The 23,453-nt window shown below is 43.7% G+C and overlaps 1 protein-coding gene across 13 annotated transcripts in view; it reads left to right on the top strand.

Annotated features, from left to right (window-relative positions):
• Nucleotides 1–23,453, top strand: part of PROM1 (prominin 1) — a 134,979-nt gene that overhangs the window by 24,874 nt on the left and 86,652 nt on the right. For 11 of the 13 annotated variants that reach the window (XM_059381297.1, XM_059381253.1, XM_059381323.1 and 8 more), the window contains one exon: nt 5,787–6,236. In XM_059381297.1, coding sequence (XP_059237280.1) covers nt 6,017–6,236 — 220 coding nt within the window. In that variant the 5' untranslated portion in view covers nt 5,787–6,016. Of the gene's footprint in view, nt 1–178; nt 344–5,786; nt 6,237–23,453 lie in introns of those variants that run through there. The other 2 variants (XM_059381306.1, XM_059381330.1) reach the window with 2 other exon arrangements.

The following is a 23,453-nucleotide window of genomic DNA, read 5'->3' as shown; positions in this document are numbered from 1 at the left end:
GCGGCCGTACGGGGCAGCCAAGTTACTCCGGCAACCCCCTCCCCCAGGCGGCGGCGGATTCCTCGAGTCTCCTCGCTTCCCGCGCCCGCCCAGCCGCCCATTCTTTTGTGTCCCGCAGCCCGGGAGAGCCTCCTGCCGAGGAGGGGGAGAGGGCAGGAAGGAGCCCGGCCTGGCGGTGGGTGGGAGGGAAAGGCTGAGGAAAGCCGGCGCCCCAAGCTTCCTGCAGCAACAGGTTGAGCCTTAACCCCAGGCGGCTGCTGACCTCTCTCCCGCCCAAGCTCTGATCCAGAAAGGTTTTCCACGGTGCCTGTGGGCAGCGGCTGACCTTCGTTAAAACACACAGGTGAATGATGGGAGGGGGTGGGGGGGTCGTCCTTGAACGCCCCACTGGAGACTCAAACATCTGCCATTGTATGCTGGGTTGAACCTTACCCGGCTGCTGGGTTTTTTTTTGTGGCTCAAAAACGAGTATGGGAATCGCTGTGGATTCACACTGTGTGTGAAGTTACTACTTTTTCTTTCTTCCTTTTTTTGTGAGTGTCCTCTGGAGCTGTTCTGTCAAGGTGAGCCCAGGGCCATGGTGGAGCATGGAGGACTGATGCTGGCAGTGGCAGGCTGTTCAGGCCCTTTATTGACGGCCAGCTGGCTGCCTGGTGCTGTATCTACTCCTGTCTAACCCTCCAGCCTTATTCAAAACCCCACTTCACAGACAAGCACAGGAAAGCAGGGAGAATATAAGCCACTGCTCAAGTCACTGGACAAATGAGTGGAACAGGAGACTCCTGCCCTGTCTCAAACGTGTGGCCTCTTGTCACTTCAGCAACGTTCTTTAGTTTCGTTTTGCTTCCTTGATATGTCCCCATAATTTTTTTTAATGAACTTCCTTATGATTTCCATATGGGACTATTCTGTGCATTCCAGCGCAGTAAACAAGTGCATCAAAGGACAGGTCAAAGGAATAAGACTTTAAACCAAGTATTATTTTATTGGCATTGTTTAAAATATGAAGGATAAAGGTTTTGCAGGGGACCAAGAGCTATCTCAGATTTGTTAAGGGTCAGGATGGTTTGTTACAAATGATAGAAGCCAACTCTGGGTAATTTTAGCAGAAAAAGGCCTGGGTATTAGGTAGTGACAGGAAGACTGGCCAGCTAGGCTCAGGAGCTCATGCAGGACATACAACAGGACCCTCAACTGGTGTGTGGCCACGGCTGCCACCGCAAGACTCTGGCTATGGCTGCTGGCACTGTGCCATCACTGCTAGACTGAGTTAGAGACTGCCTCTGATTGAGTGTGCCCCTCAATGACAAGCCGAGGAATAGGCATCCGCTTGGTGGGTTTGAGGCACCCCCCAGACCACAGTTTGGGCACCTTGGCTGTCCTCACAATAAAAACAGGAGTTCTGCCTACAAGACTCACAAAGGTAGGCTCAGAAGTTGAGCAGTCCATTCCCCCACCCCCGAAATCGCAGCTGACAAACATTCAATACAAAGATCCTTCTGAAAGAAGGAGAAATGAAGCTAGATGGTCACCATATTTGCTTTCAAACTGTGGAAGTGCCATTTTCTGGAATCAAGCTCAGAATCATGTGAAGTATTTGCTCAAAATTCACATTCTCGGGCCACCTTCCAAGCTTGAATTCAACGCATTTGGAATGGAAACCAGGAACCGGTACCCCATAAGTCAGAAAAATGGTGAGATCGCCTTTATTGATTAGTCTGGTGCCTGTGTGAGGAGTAGCCCCTGAGGAAGCAGTTCCCAAAGCCCTGCAAAGTTGGGGGTCCCAGCAGAAGGCATGGCCCCAGAATGGTAGACCAGTAGCTCTGCCATGGGCAAAGCCAGTAAAGATACAGTCTGCTGCCTATATCGTGGGAATAGCTACAAACACTCCAACATCTCCCTTCCAGAGGCTTGGAATAAATGTTCCAAGCTAATAAATGTTCCATACAATTTTGAAATGGGTAGAAAGGATTATTTCAGGTCAGTTCTCTCTCTACCCCTCACTGTTTGATTTCAGCAACCCTTTATCAAGTGCCTACTATGTGCCTGGCTCTGGCGGGCACAGAGATGAGCAAGTCAGAGACCATTCCACAGCAGCTGGGATCGATCAGTTTAATGCACTATAAGAAGGGCATTTGGGGCAGTCTTCCTTGCATCTGTTGTCTTGCAGTTGCATTTGAGAAACCAAAGATGTCTTTGCAAAGTGGCCTGAATAAGCTAGGTGAGTGAGTACTCAGGGCCAGTGCTGGTTCTCAAACTTCAGTTGTCTTGAGAATCAATCACCTGGGAAGAGTGTTAAAAATGCAGATTAATGGGCCCGGTCCCCAGAAATTACGTCTGATAACCAGCATTTTAAATAAATATGCATTGGGGCGCCTGGGTGGCTCAGTGGGTTAAGCCGCTGCCTTCGGCTCAGGTCATGATCTCAGGGTCCTGGGATCGAGTCCCGCATCTGCTCAGCAGGGAGCCTGCTTCCTCCTCTCTCTCTCTGCCTGCCTCTCTGCCTACTTGTGATCTCTCTCTGTCAAATAAATAAATAAAATCTTAAAATAAATAAATAAATAAATAAATATGCATTTTATGCCAATGCAGCTCCTGGTCCTGGAGAACTGGCTTGTGTTTTATGCTGGCAGTCCCAGGAGCTGCCCCAGCTGCTCTTGCTACCCAGTGAGGTTAACAGGTGAGGTTCCACAACCTCTCTTCTGCCTTGACTTGTATTATCTAGTGTTTCCTAAGTAGTGAGATTTTAGTATTAACATTTACTTCTAAATGTGAGAGGGACCGACACTTTGGAGCAAGAAGTGAAGAAATCTGGACACGTAGCTCTAGGTGCTGCCTAGCTTAATTGGCACTTCCAGCTTCGCAGCAGTGAGTGGGGCTGCATTTCACTTGGGATTTGCCTTCCCCTGCTTTTTCCCAGAGAGAGTTTGAAACTGTTTATTCATAGCTCTTCACAGGCCTCTTGCCATCTCTCTCCTGCTGTGCTTCTCCTCATCCCTGGCTGAGGTGTGGTGGCATTACCAGGAAGTTAGCCTTTCTTAGCAGCTGAGCCTTTAATCCTTCCAGCTGCTGTGCTCCCTGCCTGTGCTTTAGCAGGAAACAAGATGAGAGCATGTAATGTGTGTGTATGTGTTGTATTTTATATATATGAGTGTGTGTGTTGTACGTATATATGTTTTGCATATGTGTGGAGTGTGTCAGTGTGTGTGGTATGTATATGTGTGGTGTGTATACATGCAGTGTATCAGTGTGTAGTGTATATGTCTGATAGTGTGTGTTATATGTATGTTTGTTGTGTTTTGTGTGGTGTATGTATGTGTAGTGTGTATGGTGTATGTTAATGTGTTGGTGTATATGTGGTGTGTGCTAGTGTGTGTGATGTGTGCTTGGTGAGTGCTAGTGTGTGTGGTGTGTGCTAGGGTGTTTAGCGTGTGTGGCATGTGCCAGTGTGTGTATGTGTGGTATGTGTATGTGTGGTGTGTGGTGTATGTGTTAATGTGGGTGGTGTGTGTATGTGTGGTGTGAATACGTATGGAGTGTGTTAGTGTGTGTGGCATGTGTTAATGTGTGTGATGTGTATATGTGTGGTGTATGCTAGTGTGTGTGGTGTATGTATGTATAGTGTGTGTGTTGTGTGTATGGTGTGTGTACATGTGGTGTACGATTGTGTGTTGTGTGTTAGTGTGTGTGTTGTGTGTGGTGTGTATACATGTGGTGTATGTTAGTGTGTGTGGTGTGTGTATTTGTGGGGTGTATGTGGTGTGTATTAGTGTGTGTGGTGTGGTGTGGGATTTGCCTTCCCCTGCTAGTGTGTGTGGTGTGTGTAGTGTGCATGTGCATGCCTGCCTGCCTGTCTAATGCCAGTCAGTAGTCCTAGTCCTGAATAACACAGCCACCCTCACCTTTCATCTCCCTCTCCTGCCCTGTGCAGCCCCGGAGACTCCCAGACAGTGGCTTTGTAAAGGCTAGCTGGCTTTGTTTCTTTCTCATTTGTCCTCTCTGGAAACTATTTGAAGATGGAGCAGAGCAGGCCTCTGTTTGACTGCACACAGGGGTGACTTCTGACCAGAACCAGTGAAAGGCTAGAGCATTCCAGAGCCCAAGCGGGGGGGGGGGGGGGGGGGGGGGTGCTGCAGCAGCCAAGCCTGGAAGGGAGAATGCCCTTTGGAAACAGTTACCAGGGTCCTGGTGTATCCATGGTGTGATGGAGAGCTGACAGGAAGCTGATTCAGGGTTAACAAGGTTGGCACTGAGAGCTGTAAATGCTCTGAGAAGCCCATGATTAGATGTGGAGAGCTTAGGGTCATTCTTTTGGGAGTTCTGTGCAGAAGTAACCGGGGTAGGACAAGACTTAGAAGATGAGGCAATATCCAGGGGATTAAATATGAATTAACATCTTCACTCAAACAGCTCATGCATTTGCACCTTTCATCTGAAACTTTCTACAGCTTGGTAGAATACAAGTTGTAGGCCCTCTGGCCCCTTGTGCAATGTGTCACTTTCTTGAAGACCCTTTCCCCCATTGCACAGTGGGTTTTAGGAGCACCCTGCCCTTATTTTGGAAAGTTACTAAGTGTGTAACTCATGTACAAAATAGAATATAATCAGGGTGCTCCTGACCCCAGAATAGAATAGGTGCAGAGCATCCCAGTTCCTCTCTGATGTTGCATTCTGATGCACCTAGTTCTACGCAGTAGCATAAGCAAATCAGTCATTTTGGCTTTTTCAGTTTTACACTGAGGGGTACTTAACCCCAACTCTGCCCTGTCTTGTGTTCAGTTCTGGGGCTAGAAACGCAAGTGGACAGGGCCTACTTTGGAGGCCCTCTGGGTCTCTTGCCTTAGCTATACACTGGCTTGGTAGCTGCTTCTCACATTCCTGTTTCTTCCTCCCAGGAAGGGTGGTGGGGACCTGTCTCTCATCCCTGGGACCTGTAATTCCATGGTAGTTACTGCCCTGTCTCTCATCCCTGGGACCTGTAATTCCCAGGTAGTTACTTGGGGGCAAAGGTTCCTTTCAGGATTACCTGGTGGACATGTTAGAAAGGTAAATTCCAGTGTAACCTAGCCTTAGACAGCTTGGTTCTGCCCCTGAGGTCTTAGTTTGGGTTGGGGATGAGGTGGAGAGGCAGATCTCTGAAATAAGGTCAGTGAGCAAATGAGTAGAAGAAAAAGCAGATAAGATGTGTCTCCAGAAAGCAGGGACACCTGCACCAATCTGGAGAAAAAATAAGCCTCTGGTCTGTGGCTGGGGCCTCTGAAGGCCTGCGTGGAGCCCCAGAGAGACGACTCTGTAGGAACGGTGTGGGTGTGCTGGTGTCTTGCAGGGGCTCTGAAGGAAAACTCCGGGGTTTGAATTGTAACACACACACCCCCCCGCCCCGTTAATCATCCCTGACCCTGGGGCAAGTCCCCGAAGTCCTCTGTGGAGAGCTTTCCTCATCTGTAAATGGTATAATGCCTTCAACAGGGTCCCGCTGGCCCAGCACGTACAGCAGTGTTGGGTACATAGTAAGTGCTCAGTAAGTCTCTCTTCCTAAGGCCGAACAGCCTTCTCTGCAGCATAGAGTGTTTCTGGAACCCATCAAGGTCTGCGTTATGCATCTGGACCCTGGGGTGGGGCCTTCTGGCTTTTGTGCCCCTGTAGCTCTAAGCAGTCTCTGTTTTTGCCTCCCACGCAGCGGATTAGGCAGATGCGCTACCTCTAAGCTGTGCCGCCTCCTCTCTGGAGGTTCCTGGGGCAGACAGGCTGCGTGTGCACTGAGTGCTGCCTTTCTTTCCCACCAGGGATGGTGCCTTGAGCCCACGGACCCGGACCCGGATCCACAAAAAGATTCTCAGACGGCCTTTGCTGCATGCCAGCCCGGCCAGGGAAGAGAGTGGACTCCGCACACCCAGCACTTGCTGCCGAGCCTCTTTGGAGCAGGAACACACACTCCTGTCTCATCCTAGGCTTCCAGAACCTCTGAGACCGGAGGCCCCCATCTCTACCTCATGCGTGCAGGATCTGGCTAGCCATGGCTCTCCTCCTCAGCTACCTGCTGCTGCTGGAGCTGTTCTGGGATACCTCTGCCCTGGGGCCATTGTCATCCGCAAAGGGTTCTGATGGTTTGGAATTTGAATTGCCGACCACGAACTATGAGACCAAAGACTCTTACAAAGCTGGGCCCATTGGTGTTCTCTTTAAAATGGTGCATGTCTTCCTCCACGTGGTGCAGCCCAATTCTTTCCCTGAAGGTAAGTGCCCATGGGGGGGGGGGGCAGTTTGTCTCCAAACACACTCACATGGGCACGCAGAATACTGTTTGTCAATCATGATACAGTAAATATATATTATATTCAGTATTTTATTTATATATGGAGTATTTTAAAACATAACATTTAAAGTGATTGGGTTGCACAGGAGCAGAAAGTATTGAGACAGAAGTTAGGAACACTTGTGCCAGGTTAAATAGGTTGTTAATGAATGTGATTATAAGAAATGAATTCAAACAATGTTGCTCTGCTGGTTTTCCAATTCTTGATCTTTTTTCCCCTCCGTCTTTTTTTTTTCTTTCTCTCTTTCTTTCTTTCTTTTTTTTTTTTCCTGGTGAGAGCAATGAATTACTCTCAAGTGCAAACCAAAGGTAAAAATTAGGGTTAAAAATAAATTTTCTCAGGTGAGTTAATAATTACCTCTGGTAGCTAGGCCAGCACTTACAGACTGACCCCCTCCTTGACCTACCACAAAGTACAATTTCACATTGCTGAGGCCAATGACTGTCCTGACCTGCCATGTTTACCTGGCTAACTCTTCGCTTCAGTTCTAAGACTTGAAGTGTAAGGAAAGGAGGGATGGTCTCTTGTCAGAACTTTAATGGCATGGTTCCTTACCCTTCATGAGTATTGTTGTTTGTCCTACTCCCTGTACTGGGAAGTCTGCGGGCGTGGGTTTTCAGGAACGAGATTATGAAAATTTAAATGGTCTGTGGGAAGTATCTGCTATTAGGGTTTGGCAGTCTAAATTTTTATTGACTTCATGTTAGACTTATTCTAGGATTGTTCTTTAAACTATGAAAATTTGAATGCTATTATTGATTACTACAATATACAAATGATAAAATTTGTAGTAATCCTTATCATCTTCTTTAGCTGGTCAGCTGTTGTTCATAAGAGGATTATATGTCAGTGTGTGTGTATATGTGTGTGTGTGAGAGAGAGAGAGACAGGGAGACAGAAAGAGAGAGAGAGAGAAGGTATTTAGTGAGCTTTAACACTTGTTTATATTATAGGCAGTTTATAGATTTTCATTATGATACATTTATATTAAAATTTTCTTACATTTTTATTTCAGATTAAGACATTGAAACAGTTTGAAGTGTAGTTCTCCATTTTTTTTATTAGTTTAAGTTTCAGTGTAATGAAACAAATCACTCTGAGCCCTGTTGCCATTGAAGAGAACCTGAACAAATACTACGTACTGTTTATGTCCCTGCTTGAAAGACTAAATTTGGAAATCCAAAAGACAGAAGTAGAAAATAGTTCATTTATTAATGTGGGATACAAGCTCACTATTCTCGATAGGTACCTCTTCCTTTATTTGTAGACTTGGTGTAAATATTATTGAATAATCAAATACCTCATGTTTTTAGTTTTAGTTTCTTTGGAGTTTTTTAATGCAAAAGGAATAGAATTCGGTTGTTTTATATGAATTTGTAACAGCGTCTTCAAAAAGACTGTGAAGCATCCATGTGTCATTAAGGCACATCATGTAATTAGTTACCCTATAATCTCTTTCCATATGTTGCTTTATTTTGCTTCCTCTAGGTTTCAGAGAAAGGTTTCCTCACCCTTGTTTTACAAAGGAAAGCCATATTTTTAGAAGTTTGCATTCAAATTATAAGGTCAGAGGTATCCTATATCCAACACCTTCTCAGGTTTTGAACTCTGGCGTCATTATTAGTCTAGAAGGAGCCAGTCTGAAGAATTTAAATCCTGCTGTAATCTGAGGGTGTTAGTCCTGCTTGTCCCTTGACCTTCATCAATACTTACTTCTTTGGAAAAAGAAATTCCCAAAAGTCTCAATAGTATACCAGAGCAGAGCTGCATTACCCCTTGGAGGAGGGGGTCGGGGATTGGGTTTCTTAAAGAATATAATATTGAATTATTCTTTAAGATCTTGGAGTGTTGGATTTTTTTTTCCCCACCATCCCATTTTTTAAATTGTTTCATCCAGTTGCTAGATATCATAATGGTCTCAGATTCCCTTATAGGTACTTTACCCCATAAAGGGCATGTAGCAGACATGGTTTTTCCTACTGGGCCAGTGCGTTTCATGAATGCCAGATCATAAGCAGACATCTTCATAACCGAAGATGTAAAAACAACAACAATGAGAGAGTACAGGAGTGAGAGAGAGAGAGAGAGAGAGAGAGAGAAATGGAATCCTACTCATTAGCTTAACTAACTTAATACATTAACCTTGAAGTCATTCAGATGACTTCATGGCAAGTCCTCTACAAAGTAACATATTCAAGGTATATACTTTCATTTGAAAGGGTAGAGAGTTTTGAATCCAGGGTCCCGGTCCAGTGCAGGAGTGAACGAGAAAGGGAGGACCCTCGATCCTGACCTCCCTTTTCTCATGCTATTGGACTGGGAAGTTTTCCACTTTGCATCCCGTGTCTGAGCCAAAAATATAAAGGATTTTGCATTTGTAACTCTCTAAAGTGAAGCCCGTCGTGTATCCTTATAAATCCAAGATGGAATGGTCTTGTTTAGCTGGGAGTTTACACAAAAGTCTATTTACCTTCCTGCGCAGAGGAAAAGATCAGGTTAGATCAGACCAGAAAGACAGGTAACTATACAGCACAGTAGAACATGCTCGAGAACCTGGTGTGGGTATTTCATAAACACCTGCCCCTGGTCTGAAGCTGCAAGAGTCCCCTGCTTAGTCTCTCTGAGGAGAGAACGATGGCTTACATTCAGGAGGAGCTGCTTGTCCATTCATTCAACTTAAAACCGGTGATGATGACAGGATGACTGGAGGAGTTGAGAGAGGGGTGTTCCTGGCGCAGGGAACCGGATGCCCTAGGGAGTGGATGAGAGAGTGATTCAGGGTGGACCCATGAGGTGGGTATTTATGGAATAAATCTGTTAAGGGTCAGACCCTGACTGATAAGCTGGCAAATTTTGTAGAGGGAAGGAAGCTAAGGCAGCATAAGCAAAAATGTCATTCACTTGGCCATCATTTATTGAGAGCGCCTGATTTTCTGTGGTTTACCTGGTCGGGGCTGGGAGCCAAGGCAGAAGGGGAATTGGGTTTTGGAAAAAGAATCTGATAGCAGCTGGTGGGAGGGGTCTTAGGGAGGTAGAGTGTTCTGCAGTGGTCCAGAGGGAGATAATAACGGGCTAACTCAGCACAAGGCAAAGGTAATGGGGGAAACAGAGGCAGGATCAATTTCATGGCTTTCATTTCAAAGGACTTTGATTCAAATCCTAACTCTTGTCTATTACCTGCTGGGTGATCTTGGCCAAGTTAATTTTCAGAGCCTCTGCTCTCATAGATGTAATATGACTATAATTATAACTCATTTTGTAGCTTTTATCTGTGAGGCTTAAATGAGATGATGTATGTAAAACCTATGTTTAAAACCATGTCTGAAAAGCACAGATAAAAATCCTCAATAAGCGTAGCTGCTAGTAATATTATTATTTGAGAGGAAGAATTGACCAAATATGACACCAAGACTGGTGCCAAAAAGGGACATGAGAAAAAGATGTCTCTAAGAGGGAGGGATCACTGAAATACCCTTGCTGCTGCTCCATCAGGAATACTCCAGGAGTTACCATGGAAGAAGCCATTCCATTACTTTCGAAGTTCAGTGGGCTGTGTCTTCCCACAAGCCCCGCAGTCCCAGAACTGGTTCTAGAAGGCGGGGCTTGGGGGCAGGGCTAGTCTACCGCATGGTCTTTACTCCTCATCTGACAGACTCTCCTTCTTCTTCTTCTGTGTTCTTTCCCACTCTCCCTGGTATCTGCCGTAAGGCATTCTTAGCTCACTCGAATCCCCCAACAACTTTGGCAGGTAGATGATGGTGGTAAATGAAGTTCTTATTTCTATTTATTATACCCTCCTTCACAGACAGGAAAGCTAAGTCAGAACGAGAGAACATGTTCAAGGCACACAGCTAGGCAGGGGGAGTTTGAGAAACCTCTGTCTCCAGGATGAGTTATTTCTCAGCATACCTTGTGGCTCATTTCTTTCCCTTTTACTTTACCACAGTGCTTTCAAAATATCTACGGGTGGCTATAAAAAATGATAATTTTGCCCACTGAGAGTGTGTGTGATAGAAGATTATCTGGCGTGGATGGTCCACAGTGCCTTTTCAATTTCACGTGTCTTATGATGGATTTGGCATAAATCGTGACCCAGATCAGAGTTAGTCGAGTGGAGCCCCGCTTTTATTTTATTTTTATAGAAAGTCTCTAAAATTACTCTCTGCTCTGTTTGGGGCGTATTTTTAAATGAGATTTTTTTTTAAGGCTGATTGACCTGTTTCTGACAGCGTTCTGGGTTAATCTGATTTGGGTGGTGCCAGAGCTGGGTGAGCGGCAGGTGGGAGGAGGGAAGAGTGAAGCTTGTCCTCTGCTGAGTCTGAGATCTGGGTGGGATGTTGTAGTGAGTGGGAGTTCCCTCCCTTGCAGGTAACATAAACCTGTTAACTGAGAGAGTCAAAAAGGAGTTTATCATCATGACTCCCAGTTACCTCGTGGTGCCCAGCCACCAGGGACTGGTGAGACTGGGTCTCACTCCGGGGCCTCCTTGTCTTCCACCTTGGCTCCTTTCTGCACACAGTCCCTTTGCACCTCTGCCTTCCCGTCCCCCCTCCCTCTGGGCTCATCCACTCCTGCAGACCCTCCTGGCAGAGAACCAGGATATCCAGTGTTGCAGAACTCAAGCCTACTTCCTGGAGAATAGTTGGAGGGTTCTTCTCTTTTAAGTCCCAAACCCAAGTTCCAGTTCTGCCTCGGCCAGTCACCTACCACAGACCCACTGAGTAATGGTGGCCATGGTCACGTCTCGTGGGCCTGACCCTGGGAGCCATCACTGTCCCCACAGCACAGATAGGGAGGTGCCTCCCAGGAAAGGGAATGATAAGGCGGACAGCTCATAGATGTGTCTTTGCCAATGTCCACTGGGAATCACGATGTTGTATCCAACACCTGTGTGTTCTTACTTAATTCAAACAAAGCCAGCATTGTCTCCTTTGGATCCCAACACTCATATTGGCAGTGGGCCTGGCCACAGATAAGGTCATTGAAGGAAAGTACTAATATCTAGTCATCCTTCCTCCCTGGTGTCACTCACTGTGCTGGGCAGCCTTCTCATCCTAATTTATGTACGAGCAAACAACTATCACGTAGCTGCTTTCGGGATTTGAACAGCTCAATAACTCTACAAGCTAGGTACCATTATTCTCATTTTATGGAAGAGGAACTTGAGGTCCACAACTAGTTGGGGGTCATGCAAGGAGTCCATGGCAGAGGCAGACTTTATTGTCTAAGCTCATAGTTGCTGCTTGTATTTGCTGATCTAGAACTCAGGAGACTCAGGGACTGTCCCAAGGTCACATACACTGATGGCTAAGCGGTCAACCCAGGGTTTGACCCAGGGCCCATGACTCTGTCTCCCCTCCCCCAGTGCTGCACTATGTTGCCTCTGTGGGTATCTGCTGTGCAGATTGCATTCATATGTCCCCAGGGACCTGTGAGTGTGGAGTGGGCTTGGCAGGGAGGTGACACATCCGCAGACTGTAACGGGCACTGTTCAGTTCATCTCATGTGTCTTCTGCTTCATAGAACAACTCTTGTAGCTAAACAGAAAACCCTGTCCTATTGACTATATTCCTGTAACGTTGTCTACAAGGTCCTGCTGGACTGTGGTCCCAACTTTCTGTGTGTCATCAACAGAGCCAGGCTATGCTTTTCTGGGACATGTGTGCCAGCCCCACAAAAAGAAACAAGAAAAGCTCCCTACTCCTCTAGTCTCCAGTGATGATGTTCTTTGAGGAAGCCTTTAAGTACATGCAGGAAATGAGAGATTAAGTACGAATGTGAAGAAAGAGGCCACCGGAACAGCTGCTGGATGGAACCAATGTGGAATTAAATGCCACTTTTCTATTGGCATTGAGCAGAAGTCCTCCAATTTACTCTTGCAGAATAAGCTGTGAAGTGTGGTCTGTACAAGGAAGGCAGTGCTGGGTCTGAACTGCACAGCAGGATGGACAGTAGCAGGAGAGAATGTAGGCCTAGCAGGCCTGCCACGTATCCTCTGCTGGATGGGTATCTATATTCTGGAACAAGTCCAGTACTTGAGCTGGGGTGAGGAACTCACTTTCTGGAGCCACTGCCTGGGTTCGAATCCTGGCTCCATAGTTTACTAGCTCTGTAACCTTGGGCAAGTTACTTAAGCTCTCTGTTTCTTAGTTTTTCCTCTGCAAAATGATGAAAAGAGTCATTGTACTTTCGGAGCACCTGATTTCTGCTCAGGTCATGATCTCAGGGTCATGAGATCAAGCTCCATGTTGGGCTTCATGCTGGACATGGATTCTGCTTGAGATTCCATCTCTTTCTGCCCCTCTCCCTGTTCTCTCTCTGTCTCTCTCTCAAGAAAAAAATAATCATGGGACCTTTTGGGACTTGGTAATATTTAAAGAAATAATGTTTGCAAAGCAAACATTTGCAAAACATTATCTAACATACAGTAAGTGCTGTGTGTTTGTCAAATAAAATTTGAATGTATAAAATTCATATTCATTAAAAGCCTTTGAACTAATGTCAGACTTTGATGATCGCACAGACAAAAGAACAAGTATTTATTGGATCCCCACTGTGCTGGTTTCCTAGAGCTGCCATAACAAATGATCTCAAATTGGGTGGTTGAAAACAATGAATTATTCTCTCTGAGTTCTGAAGGCCAGATGTCCAAAGTCAAGGTACTGGTGGGACCATGCTCTCTCTGAAGGCTCTAGGGGAGAATCCTTGCTTCTTTCAGCTTCTAGTGGCTCTAGGTGTTCTAATCTTGCCTGTCTTCACACAGTCCCCTTCTGCATCACTGGTCTTCTCTTATAAGGACACCTGTCATTGGATTTAGGGCTCACCTTTCGTCTAGGATAATATTGTCTCAAGATCCTTAACTTAATTATGTCAGCAAAGACCCTTTTTCCTAATAAGGTAACTTTCACAGGCTCCTGGGGGCAGGAATTAGATGCTTTTCTGAAGGCTACCTTCACACCTTCAACACACACACCCATTACATTCTTCTATAGTTCTCCCCAACAGCCCAGTGATACCAAGTAATGTGACCAAGGTCATATTTCTGAAAAATGGAATCAGATTCAAAGCTATTTGATTCTAAGAGCTCATATTTTAATCCTGCAAATATGTAGTGAGCTCCTACTAGGTGCCAAGCCTGGTGCTGTTTGGCAGAGATGGCATCAACTGAGTTTCTCTATTCTCGAAAGACTGACATTGAGGGAGGAGATCTCCACCTCCGTAGGGGGCTGAGGTGCAGGGTAGGGTTGTCTTTGCTCATAGTCCAGTGTAAATAGTGGGCTCATGGCTATCCCAAGAAAGGATTAGTCATGATGGGGCCAAGAGAAGGCTTCATGGAGGAAGTAGCATCTGAACTGAGCTGAAGGGTGTGGAAGGTTTCAGGAAGCAGAGAAGAGCATTCCAGGTGCATAAGTAGAGGCCTGATTGATGCAAGTTGAGATAGTGGCTCATAGGATATGGCCTGGAGAATGCCAAAGCTAGAGCTCTTCATGGCTGGGAGATTGTCAGGCCATGAGCCTGGGGAGATGCCAGCACATCTCCATGGGGCTCTGTAGACAATGAAGGGAGGCCTCGCTCAGCAATCTTGTCACCCTCACCTGAGCTACAGGAAGGAGGCCACCATAGGAGTATGCTTTGTCTACTGAGCCTGTTCCTGGAAATTCTCAGGTATATTTGGACACTAGTGGCCTAGTTTAGTGCTGCCCAATGTGGCATTTGGAACAACAGCATCAACATCACCTGGAAGGTTATTAGAAATGCAAGTCCTTAGGTCTCACTCTGAATCTACTAAATCAATGTATTTCTTTTAATTTAAAAAATATTTAAAATATTTTTGTGTTGAAGCACAATACGCATGTCAAGAAGTGCACCTATATCGACAACTTGATGACTTTTCACAAAATGCACATATCTGTGTGACCAGCTCCAAGACAAAGAACAAGCTCCCAGAAGAACCCTATCTTGTTTCCTGCTCACTTGTTTCCTGTTACCCAAGGGTAACACCCCTTCCTGCTTTTCAGTGGCATAGATGAACTACACCTGCTGGAACACAGTACATACACTTTCGTTTCTGCCCTCTTTTGCACAAATATCTTAATTGTAAGATTCACCCAGATTGTTGCATATGGTTGTAAATATTCATTTTGCTGTTGCATACTCTCCTATCATATGAATATACTATAATTTATATATCTATCCTACTGGCTTGGCACTTGGGAGGTTTCCAGTTGGGGCCTGTTTAGTCAGTTTGGGCAGCTGTCACAAAATACTACAGCCTAGGGCGGGGGGGCCGTAAACAGCATTTTATTTCTTGCTGTTGTAGAAGCCGAAAGTCCAAGATCAAGGTGTCTGGCGAGAGTCATTTTCTTTGTTTGAGAACAGCTGTCTTCTCACTTCTCATCTTCAGATGGAGGAGAGAGAGAGCATGAGCCTGCATGTACACAGGTCTCTCTCTTCCTAGGAAGCATTAACCCCATCATGAGGGCTCCACCTCCACACCTCATCTAAACCTAAATTCCTCCCAAAGGCCTTCTGATGAGCCTTCATTTCCCCATCACCCAAGCTTCAATAACTTTCAACTCATGATCAGTTTTGTTTGGTTTCTACCTCTATCTATTCCTCCTACTCATCCCCTTCATTTTGAAGCAAATTCTAATCTTTCTATCATATCATCTATAAATATTTCTGTACCTATCCCTAAAAATAAAGATGCTGGACTATTACACTGTAGAAAGCCAACAGCAGTTCTTTAATATAATTAAGTATTGAAGTGTTCAGATTTCTTGATTGTCTTGTAAGTACAATTTTTTTAATACAGTTTGACTGAATTGGGATCCAAAGAATGCTCATATATTACAATAGGTTGATATGTCTCCTTCTGTCTCTGTTTAATTTCTAGGATGAGCCTCTAGGTCTTTTTCCTCCTTGCAATTTTTTTGCTGAAGAACCTAGTTATTTTTCCTGCAGTATTTCTTATAGGCTGAACTTGGTTGATTCCATTTTCATGGCGTTCTTAACATATTTCTCTGCCTTTCTTACAAAGATCAGATACAAGTTCATTCTACAAAGGCACTTTATAGGTGGTATTGTACATTTGCACCAGGATACGGATACTGTCTGGTTGTCTCCCTTTTTGTGATGTTAGCAGCACTGATGATCACTGTCTACTTGCATTGATTTACAATGTGTCCAGTCCTTTCAATGTTGTTTGCAAACATGCTCTCAGGTTTGTTAAAAATCTTAGGGAACAAAATGAAATACTTTACATGTTCTGTAACAGCAAGTGTTCACTTAGTAGTATTTCATGGATATGTCCCTGTTAGAGTGTTGCCCAAGCTGGAAAGGTTTTAAAACAAGGAACTTGAAACACTCATTCACCAACCTTTTGATGTAGAGCCAAGACTGAAAACATTTTTTTAACATGAGTTAATTGTTTGAAGTTTCATGATTAGCGTTTCTGATATAAATAGCAGCCAAAATGTATCCTTTGTAATTTTTGGCTTCTTTGTTTTGATTTCTTTGAATTCAAAGAAAACACGTAGAGTTCAGAATTGTGTGTTTTCAGTTTGCTTTTTCTTCCCAGAATTTTACAGTTGACTCACACGTGATTTCATCTAATTACTGGTTTTTATTGTCGTTATAGAACATTTTGTTTTCTGTGCTCATTCTTTTTATATGCATATTTCCTTAGTTTGTGTAATATTTAATTACACATTGAACTTATTATACATAAAGAGGCAGAGAGAAGGTTGGGAGCAAATTGAGTGTTTGGGGTTGAAGTGTTCCTCCCACCAATTGATATGTTGATGTCCTAATCCCTGGTACCTCAGAATGTGACCTCATTTGGAGACAGGGTTGTTGCAGATGCCAGTAGTTAAACTGAGGTGATACTGGAGTAGGGTGAGCCCCTAACCCTATAGGATTAGTGTCCTTATGAGGTGAAATTGGTAGACAGATATAGACATGGGGAAGATGTGAGGTGAGGACTGGAGTGATGGTTCTACAAGCCAAGGAACTGCCAGAAGCTAGGAGAGACCTAGAACACCTCCTTCCCTAGAACTTTCAGAGGGAGCAGGGTCCTGTCTACTCTTGGTCTTGGATTTCCAGCCCCTAGAACTGTGAGACAATACATTCCTGTGCTTTGAGCCACTCCATTTGTGATTTTTAGTTGTCACGGGCCTAGCAAACACTTGCACCCAGTAAGTGGATGCATGGACTGGTGTTGCAGAGGGTCACGTGTACCTGGCAGAGGTGGTCACTTCATGGTGCATGAGGGAAGGACCTGATGGCTGGGTGATCTGGGCAGCTGGAAAGTGGGATTTAGCTCCCCAGGTCTCCACTGTCATTTATACATTTATGATCCGAGTCACAACTTCCATGCATTTCATTCATGAGGATTCAACAATACCTGCTGAAAAGGAAGAAAAGGAGAAATTAGTTGTATAAGCGGGTCTTACTGCTGATGTACAACCATATCATGTAGTATTTGTCTGAAGGAGTTACCACCTCCATCAGCGCTTAAAAGAAAGACTGACATTGCATGCTGGAGGTCAGAGATTTAAAGGATTTTCATGGGTAATTCCTCTCTACCTGCTTTTTATTCACTGTAGTCCCTGCCTGACATGAGGCCCTAAATCCCCTCAAGATCAGATACCTTGTTCCTTGCCTCCTATCCTCCAGGTGCCTCTTAGCCAAAGTCCTGTTGTTTCTTTAAAACCTTCCCCATGTGATCCCTATTCTGGAAATCTGGAACCTCTCATCTCATTATTTTGTCCTATTTCTGTATTCCTTGCACACTTTCACTCTTACATGTTTAACACTGCCTTTTGATAGTTTGTAGTTCTGGATTATAAACTTACTGATGCTGGCAAAGCCTGGTACTTCGGAGGATCCTTTGTAATCTCTTGCTTTTGTTTTGGTACTTCCGAGCTTGAAAAACACTTTTCCCTCCCCACCAAATTTTTAATTTACTTGGCAAAAGTTGAGCATTTGCTGTGTGTACTTTTTTGAAATACTGGTGTCAGGATGATACCACTGAGCTCTTATACAGTAAAACCCCCTCAGAGCCATGTGTCTTTCGGGAGTGTGTTCCTCTGCTTTACATTTTTTTCTATAACTTCCCTTTCTGTGAGCTTTGCAAATTTTTTCTTTTGTTCTTGCATTGTCAGCTGTTAATGCAGCTCTGCTTTCTTGGAATCCTAATGCTTCACTTCATATGTGTGCATTGCAGTGGGTGGCTCCATTTTTCCTTTAGAATTCAAAGTGCATAAACTTTATGATAGCTCTATGTATTTCAGACACTTATTACTTTATATTCAAGGTTACTGCTTTTTTACATTCATGGGAAAACTCAAGTTTATAATTTTTTAGCAAACAGTATTCCCAAACTTAACAGTAATTAAATATCTGTGGAGAGCTTAAGAACAAAGAATAGCTACAGTGTGAGGGACATCATGTGTGATCCAGACTAAAGGTGACGAGAAGTCCTGAAGATACCTGAACTAAGAAGGAATAAATATTTAATTAAATTTAAATCACCACGAGTCCAATTATGTACATTGCTCTCATGCCCAGTATTTATTAAAATAACTTAAAGCTAATTTTATTTTTAAATATAAAAGCAATATATACACATTAAAAGCAAATATACACATTAAAAGCAAATTAAAAAAAAAAAAAAAAGTGTGCCTGGGTGGCTCAGTCAGTCAAGCATCTGCCCTTGGCTTGGATCATGATCCTGGAGTTCCGGGATCGAGCCCCTCATTGGGCTCCCTGCTCAGGAGGGAGTCTGCTTCTCCCTCTGGCCCTCACCCCCCTCATGTGCTCACTCGCTCTGTCTCTCTCTCTCTGTCAAATAAATAAATAAATAAAATCTTTAGAAAAAAAAGAAAATAACATTAAAATGTCATGATTGCTAACAAGTTTTGTATGTAGCTATTCTTTCACTCCTTCGTTCATTCATTCAGTAGGTATTTGGTGAGTCCTTACCAAGTACCAGGCTATGTTCTAGGCTCTGGAAATAAACATAAAAAATGTTTTACACACACACATACATTCCTTTTAAAGGAATTATTCAACATGCTCTTTGCCCCTTGCTGTTCAAACTTACAATATCTGATAGATTATTCTAGACATCCATTTCATTTCTCTTTAACGTCACAAAATGCAGGGAAGTACAGAGAAGAAAATTCATAAAACATGGGTAGTTTTCTTAGGCTCCCAGAATGAATAAGTAGTCAGGTTGTTTTGAATAAAAGATAGAAAACATAATTGACAAAATTGGAATCCCCTTTACATACCATCCCTGATCTCATTCCTCTCCTGCCTTCCCTCCTATGCTTCTCCACAGACACCGTTTCCTCTCAGTGCATGTTTTTATGTATTCACTATACGAATTCAAAGAGTATTGTTTTGTGTGTGAGTCCTGTTTTATGCCTCCTTGTTGTTTTTTTAACTCGCTGTTAAGTTTTGGCTTTCTTTCTTTCTTTCTTTCTTTCTTTCTTTCTTTCTTTCTTTCTTTCTTTTTAAGATTTCATTTATTTTTTTGCTAGAGCGAGTGAGAGAGAGCAAGAGAGAGAGAGAGAGGGAGAGGGGCAGAGAGATATGGAGAAGGAAGCTCCCCACTGGGCAGGGAGCTGGACATGGGGCTGACCCCATTCTATTACCTGAGCCAAGGGCAGGCGCTTAACCGACTGAGCCACTAGGTGCTCCAAGTTTTGGGTTTCTATTCATGCTGAAACCCATTGATTCTAATCCATTCATTTGAGCTGTAACAATGTCCTATTGTATGAGTAAGCCACGTTGTGTTTATTCTGTTCCATAGTGATGGCATTTAGGTCTTTTTCCTCATTTGCTATATAGTGTTCCATTGATTAGACAATGCATTTCACTATTTTTGATGGATATTTCGGTTAGCAGTTCTTTTTGCTATTCAAATATTGCTACAAGGACTGCTTGTGAATGTCTAGTTTGGCATACTTGGGCAAGTAAATTCAATAGGAGGAACCTCTAGATAAGGAATTACTGTTACAAATGTGTGTATATAAAATTTTGATTGATATTACCAAGTGGTTCCTGAGTTTGTGTACCAATTTGCATACCCAGTATTATTAATGCCTGAAAATACATGCATACCCACACATTTTTCCAACTCTGGTTATTGAGATTTTTCATCATTGCAAGTCTGACACATTATAGGAAAAAAAAAATCATAGTTTAATTTGTATATCTTTAATCACTGGTGAGTCATACATATCCTTTTATACATTTACATTTCATTTTGCAAAGAACTTCCTCTTTTTGCCTTTGCTTATTTTCCAGCTGAATTATTGGTATTTTTCACTTTGATTTGTTCCAATATCTCACTGAATTTTAAAAATACTGAATTTTTGGAATAGGTAACATATTTGCATGGCCCCAAATTTAAACATAAAAAAAGATATGCAGTGTGAAGCTTCTGTCCCAGCTAGCTTCTTTACAGACAATCACTATTATCAGTTTTATGCATACATTCGTGTGTCTGTGTCTTGTCCGATGTCTTTTCTACATACATGAGCAAAAATGTGCATGTGGTCTTTTCTTCACAAATGATAATATATTGTATATTGATAATATATTATTTGGCACCTCGCTTTCTTGTTAAACATACAACTTGGTCATTACTTTATATCAATACATAAAGAGGGAATTCCTCATACCCTTTATTATTACTGTAGAAGGAGTCCATTACTGATTAACTCATTTCCACCATTTTACTGCTACCAACAGTGTTAAAAATCACTTTAATTATTTCATAAATGTGCAAGTACATATGGAGGATATGTTTCTAGAAATAGAATTGCCAGGCCAACTTAGAATTTAATGAATTTGTACCTATAATAGACATTGCCCAGTTGCACTCGATAAAGGTTGATCCAGTTTAAACCTACATTAGAAATGCAAAAACATCTTAATAATGTTGTCTAGTCGCTTGTAAGGTAGACATCATCTCTATATTACATATGTGCAAATAGATGCTCAGAGAGAGGACTGCCCTTAGTCGGGATCACACAGCTTGTGGGTGGGCAGAGCAGGAGTTGGACTCAGGTCTGCCTGATTTCAGGATCTTACTCTTTATCATGCTTTTAGACTAGGCTATTGCATGATACCTTTTAGTGGGATCAAGCAGTGCCTCTCGCCTTGTGAGCTCTACTTCCAAGAAGTCTAGGAAGGAAAATAAGTAGCTTGATTTTAACTTCTGATATGTAGGTTTAAGTCCAGTTATGACTCATGGATTTTAGAACATTTCCACATGTCTTTCAGTCATTGCATTGCTTGCTTTCCACCTCTGTCTTCCCCGCCACAACAGGAATAAACTTTACAATGAAGGACTGGTCTTTACTGGCTTTCCGTGTGCCTTTGAAATGAAAAATTATGTTCATTCGGTCGATCTGTTTTTAGGAATTTTTCCCTTCTGCATTCACACATCTATTTAATTTTCTTCCTTAACTTTTTGGGTTAAACATTCAATTGTTTCATTTTTTGTTCTCATTTCCTAATAGATTTGTCTGTAAAATATCCTCTAAGAATAGTTTCGGCTTTCTCCTGTAAATTTAGAAATATCCTGTAGATTTGACATACAGATTTTCATTTGTAATTTCTAATAATCTATCATTTCAGTTTTGAGTTCCTCTTCTACCCAGTTTGACTCATGTCGAGTGAGTAATTTTATCTTGTATAAAAGAAATGAATGTGAAAGGCTAAGTGTGAGTTGTTATGGTCCCTTTATTTATAAATGTTCATCTCCTCCAGCCTGGAGTGAGCTGCTCAGCGGAGGGGCTCCTGGTGAGCGCTCCTCTCATGCAACTCTCCTCAGTGCTTTCTGGAATTTTCTGGCCTTTCTTCAGTTGCATCAGGACATTAAGCCAACTGTTGACTGTGTCTCAGAGTTTCCTTTTAGTGAGAGTACATGAGGGAAAAAGCCTTCCTTCTTGTCTTGAACGTTTTCTGAACAACTGGCCTAAGCAATTGTAGGTGGCTTCTGGGTATTCTAGAACAGTGGCTCTGCCTCTAGCCACCATTACAGGACCCTCCCATGCGCCCCTTCGAAGCTTCACGTCTTCCTTTTCCACAAATGCCAAAAGCACGTGGGGGGCTGAACCACAGAGATCAGAACATCTCTGTCTGCCAGGAGCTAAGGAGTTGCATCTTATGTCCCAGGGCTGGCTTGTCTTTCTTCCTTCGTCTTATTCATGTTCTCTTACGAAGTAGGAATAAAAATAAGAAATCCCCAAAGGCCAACTTTTTATTGAGTGGGATTAAGAAAAAAAAGAACTGCATAATTTCAAACTAGAGGAGGAGGGTTGGAGAAGACCTCCCAGGGCAGCAGCCAAGGTGAAAGAAGTCTCTGGAGGCTGGTGAGGAGAGTGGTGATTAGCTTACAGATGACTGCTTGAGAGACATGACTTCTAGTTAGTCATTCTGTGTTGGGGTGCGGTGAGGGGGAGGCTTCTTAGTCCACCCTGGGAGCCAAAAGGTGGTGACAGAACTGTGTATTTTTGTCTGGCATTTCTTTAGCATTTATGACATTATGCAGGAATCTCTAAGTTCCTGAATTTTAATTTTAAAATATTTTAATTTGATGGGGTTGCTGATTCCATGGCCCATGTTTGCTAATTGAGATGAAGGCTCTCTTTAGACCTGATTGGAAGTAAATAGCTTTGTATATCCTGGGGAAGAGGGGGGTTGTATGTTGTAATATCCTCTTGGAAATTGGCTGACCCAGAAACTCAGCCTAATGAGATTTGGACAGCAGGCCGCGAGGAGGGGAATTACTGTGACATGCTGCGTTCAATGCAGCCGCTCTTCAATAGTACTGTCTACCCTGGAGGCCTGTGTTGCAGGGAATTGCATTTCTTTAAAAGAGTCATTCCAGATTTAACTTGTGCCGTAGAAGGAAGGCTGAGCAGAAATGAGTATCTGTGCTGAAATTCAAGTTCATAGCTGACTTCAGAAACGGAGAATTACATTACAATAACAGGCACAGGCCAGGCTTCCTAGAAACTAGTCTGTTCGCCAGGAAAGCCAGATGTTCTGCTGTGAACATGTGTGTCAGATCTGGCCACTTCTCTGTGTGGGGACAGTCATCCCCCTCGTGAGGCTGCCTATCACCTGGTCCATGGCAGTGGCCGCCTGACTCACACAGACAGTGCGGAGGGTTATACATAGTAGCTCCCTGATGACTGTAATAGTTAACCCAGCTAGCCTCCCTGCTCTTCCTGGAACACACCACCCCACATCCTGCCTTAGACCTTTACCATCTGACTGCTTCCTTTGTTTGGACCATTCTTCTGCTTGACTTGTCACTCTTGCCACTCAGGTCTTTGCTCACACGTCATCTCCTCAAAGAGATTGTCTCCAGCCATACCAATGTATACCAATGTAGGACCCCCTTCCCTGCTCCCTTCCCTTGGAGCACATATCTTGGTGTAATAGTAAATATTTGTTTATCTTGTTTATTAAACTCTAAACATCTTGATGAGGGGGTTATGTTATCTTGTTTGCCTCTTCAACAACTGCAATCCTCGGAACCTGGCATGGTGCCTGGGACAAAGCAGGTGCTCAGTACGTCTCGATTATATGCGTAAGTGGATGCGTTCTTGCACAGCCCACTTGTTCACTGTGCTGCAGGCACACTGGCCTAGAACTTTCTTAGACTCTAAGCCACTTCCTGACACTGGTGCCTTGCACCTGCTGCGCCTTCTACCTGAAGGCTCTGCAACCTCACAGCAGGTGGCTTCTTCCTTGGCATCTTCACAATTTCTGCCCGGGCTTCCTCCTCAGTGGTGGTCTTCCCTGATCTGCTATGCTGACAGCAGGCCGCCTCCTCGCTTATTTTTTTCCGACTCAGCACCCCGACTTTCACTCTGAGAGCCCCTCACCTTCACTTTTTGGGCACCCACAACCTGCATTATAGACATCCCCTTGCCCACCCCTCCTACCTCGATCATCTTCCCAAAGAATTCCAAATCTGGTTGCACCATTTTCTCAGGTTGCTTTCAGAGCGGCTAACTGTGTCTACTGGCCCCACTTTAAATGTATATCCGAGCACGTTCCCATTTCCTACTTACCTACTCTTTCTTCTCTCCTCTAGTTTCTACG

The sequence above is a fragment of the Mustela nigripes genome, chromosome 1 (assembly GCF_022355385.1).
Source record: "Mustela nigripes isolate SB6536 chromosome 1, MUSNIG.SB6536, whole genome shotgun sequence".
NCBI lineage: Eukaryota > Metazoa > Chordata > Mammalia > Carnivora > Mustelidae > Mustela > Mustela nigripes.
Note: the sequence above shows the minus strand (reverse complement) of the source record. Positions and strands in the feature narration are given on the sequence as shown.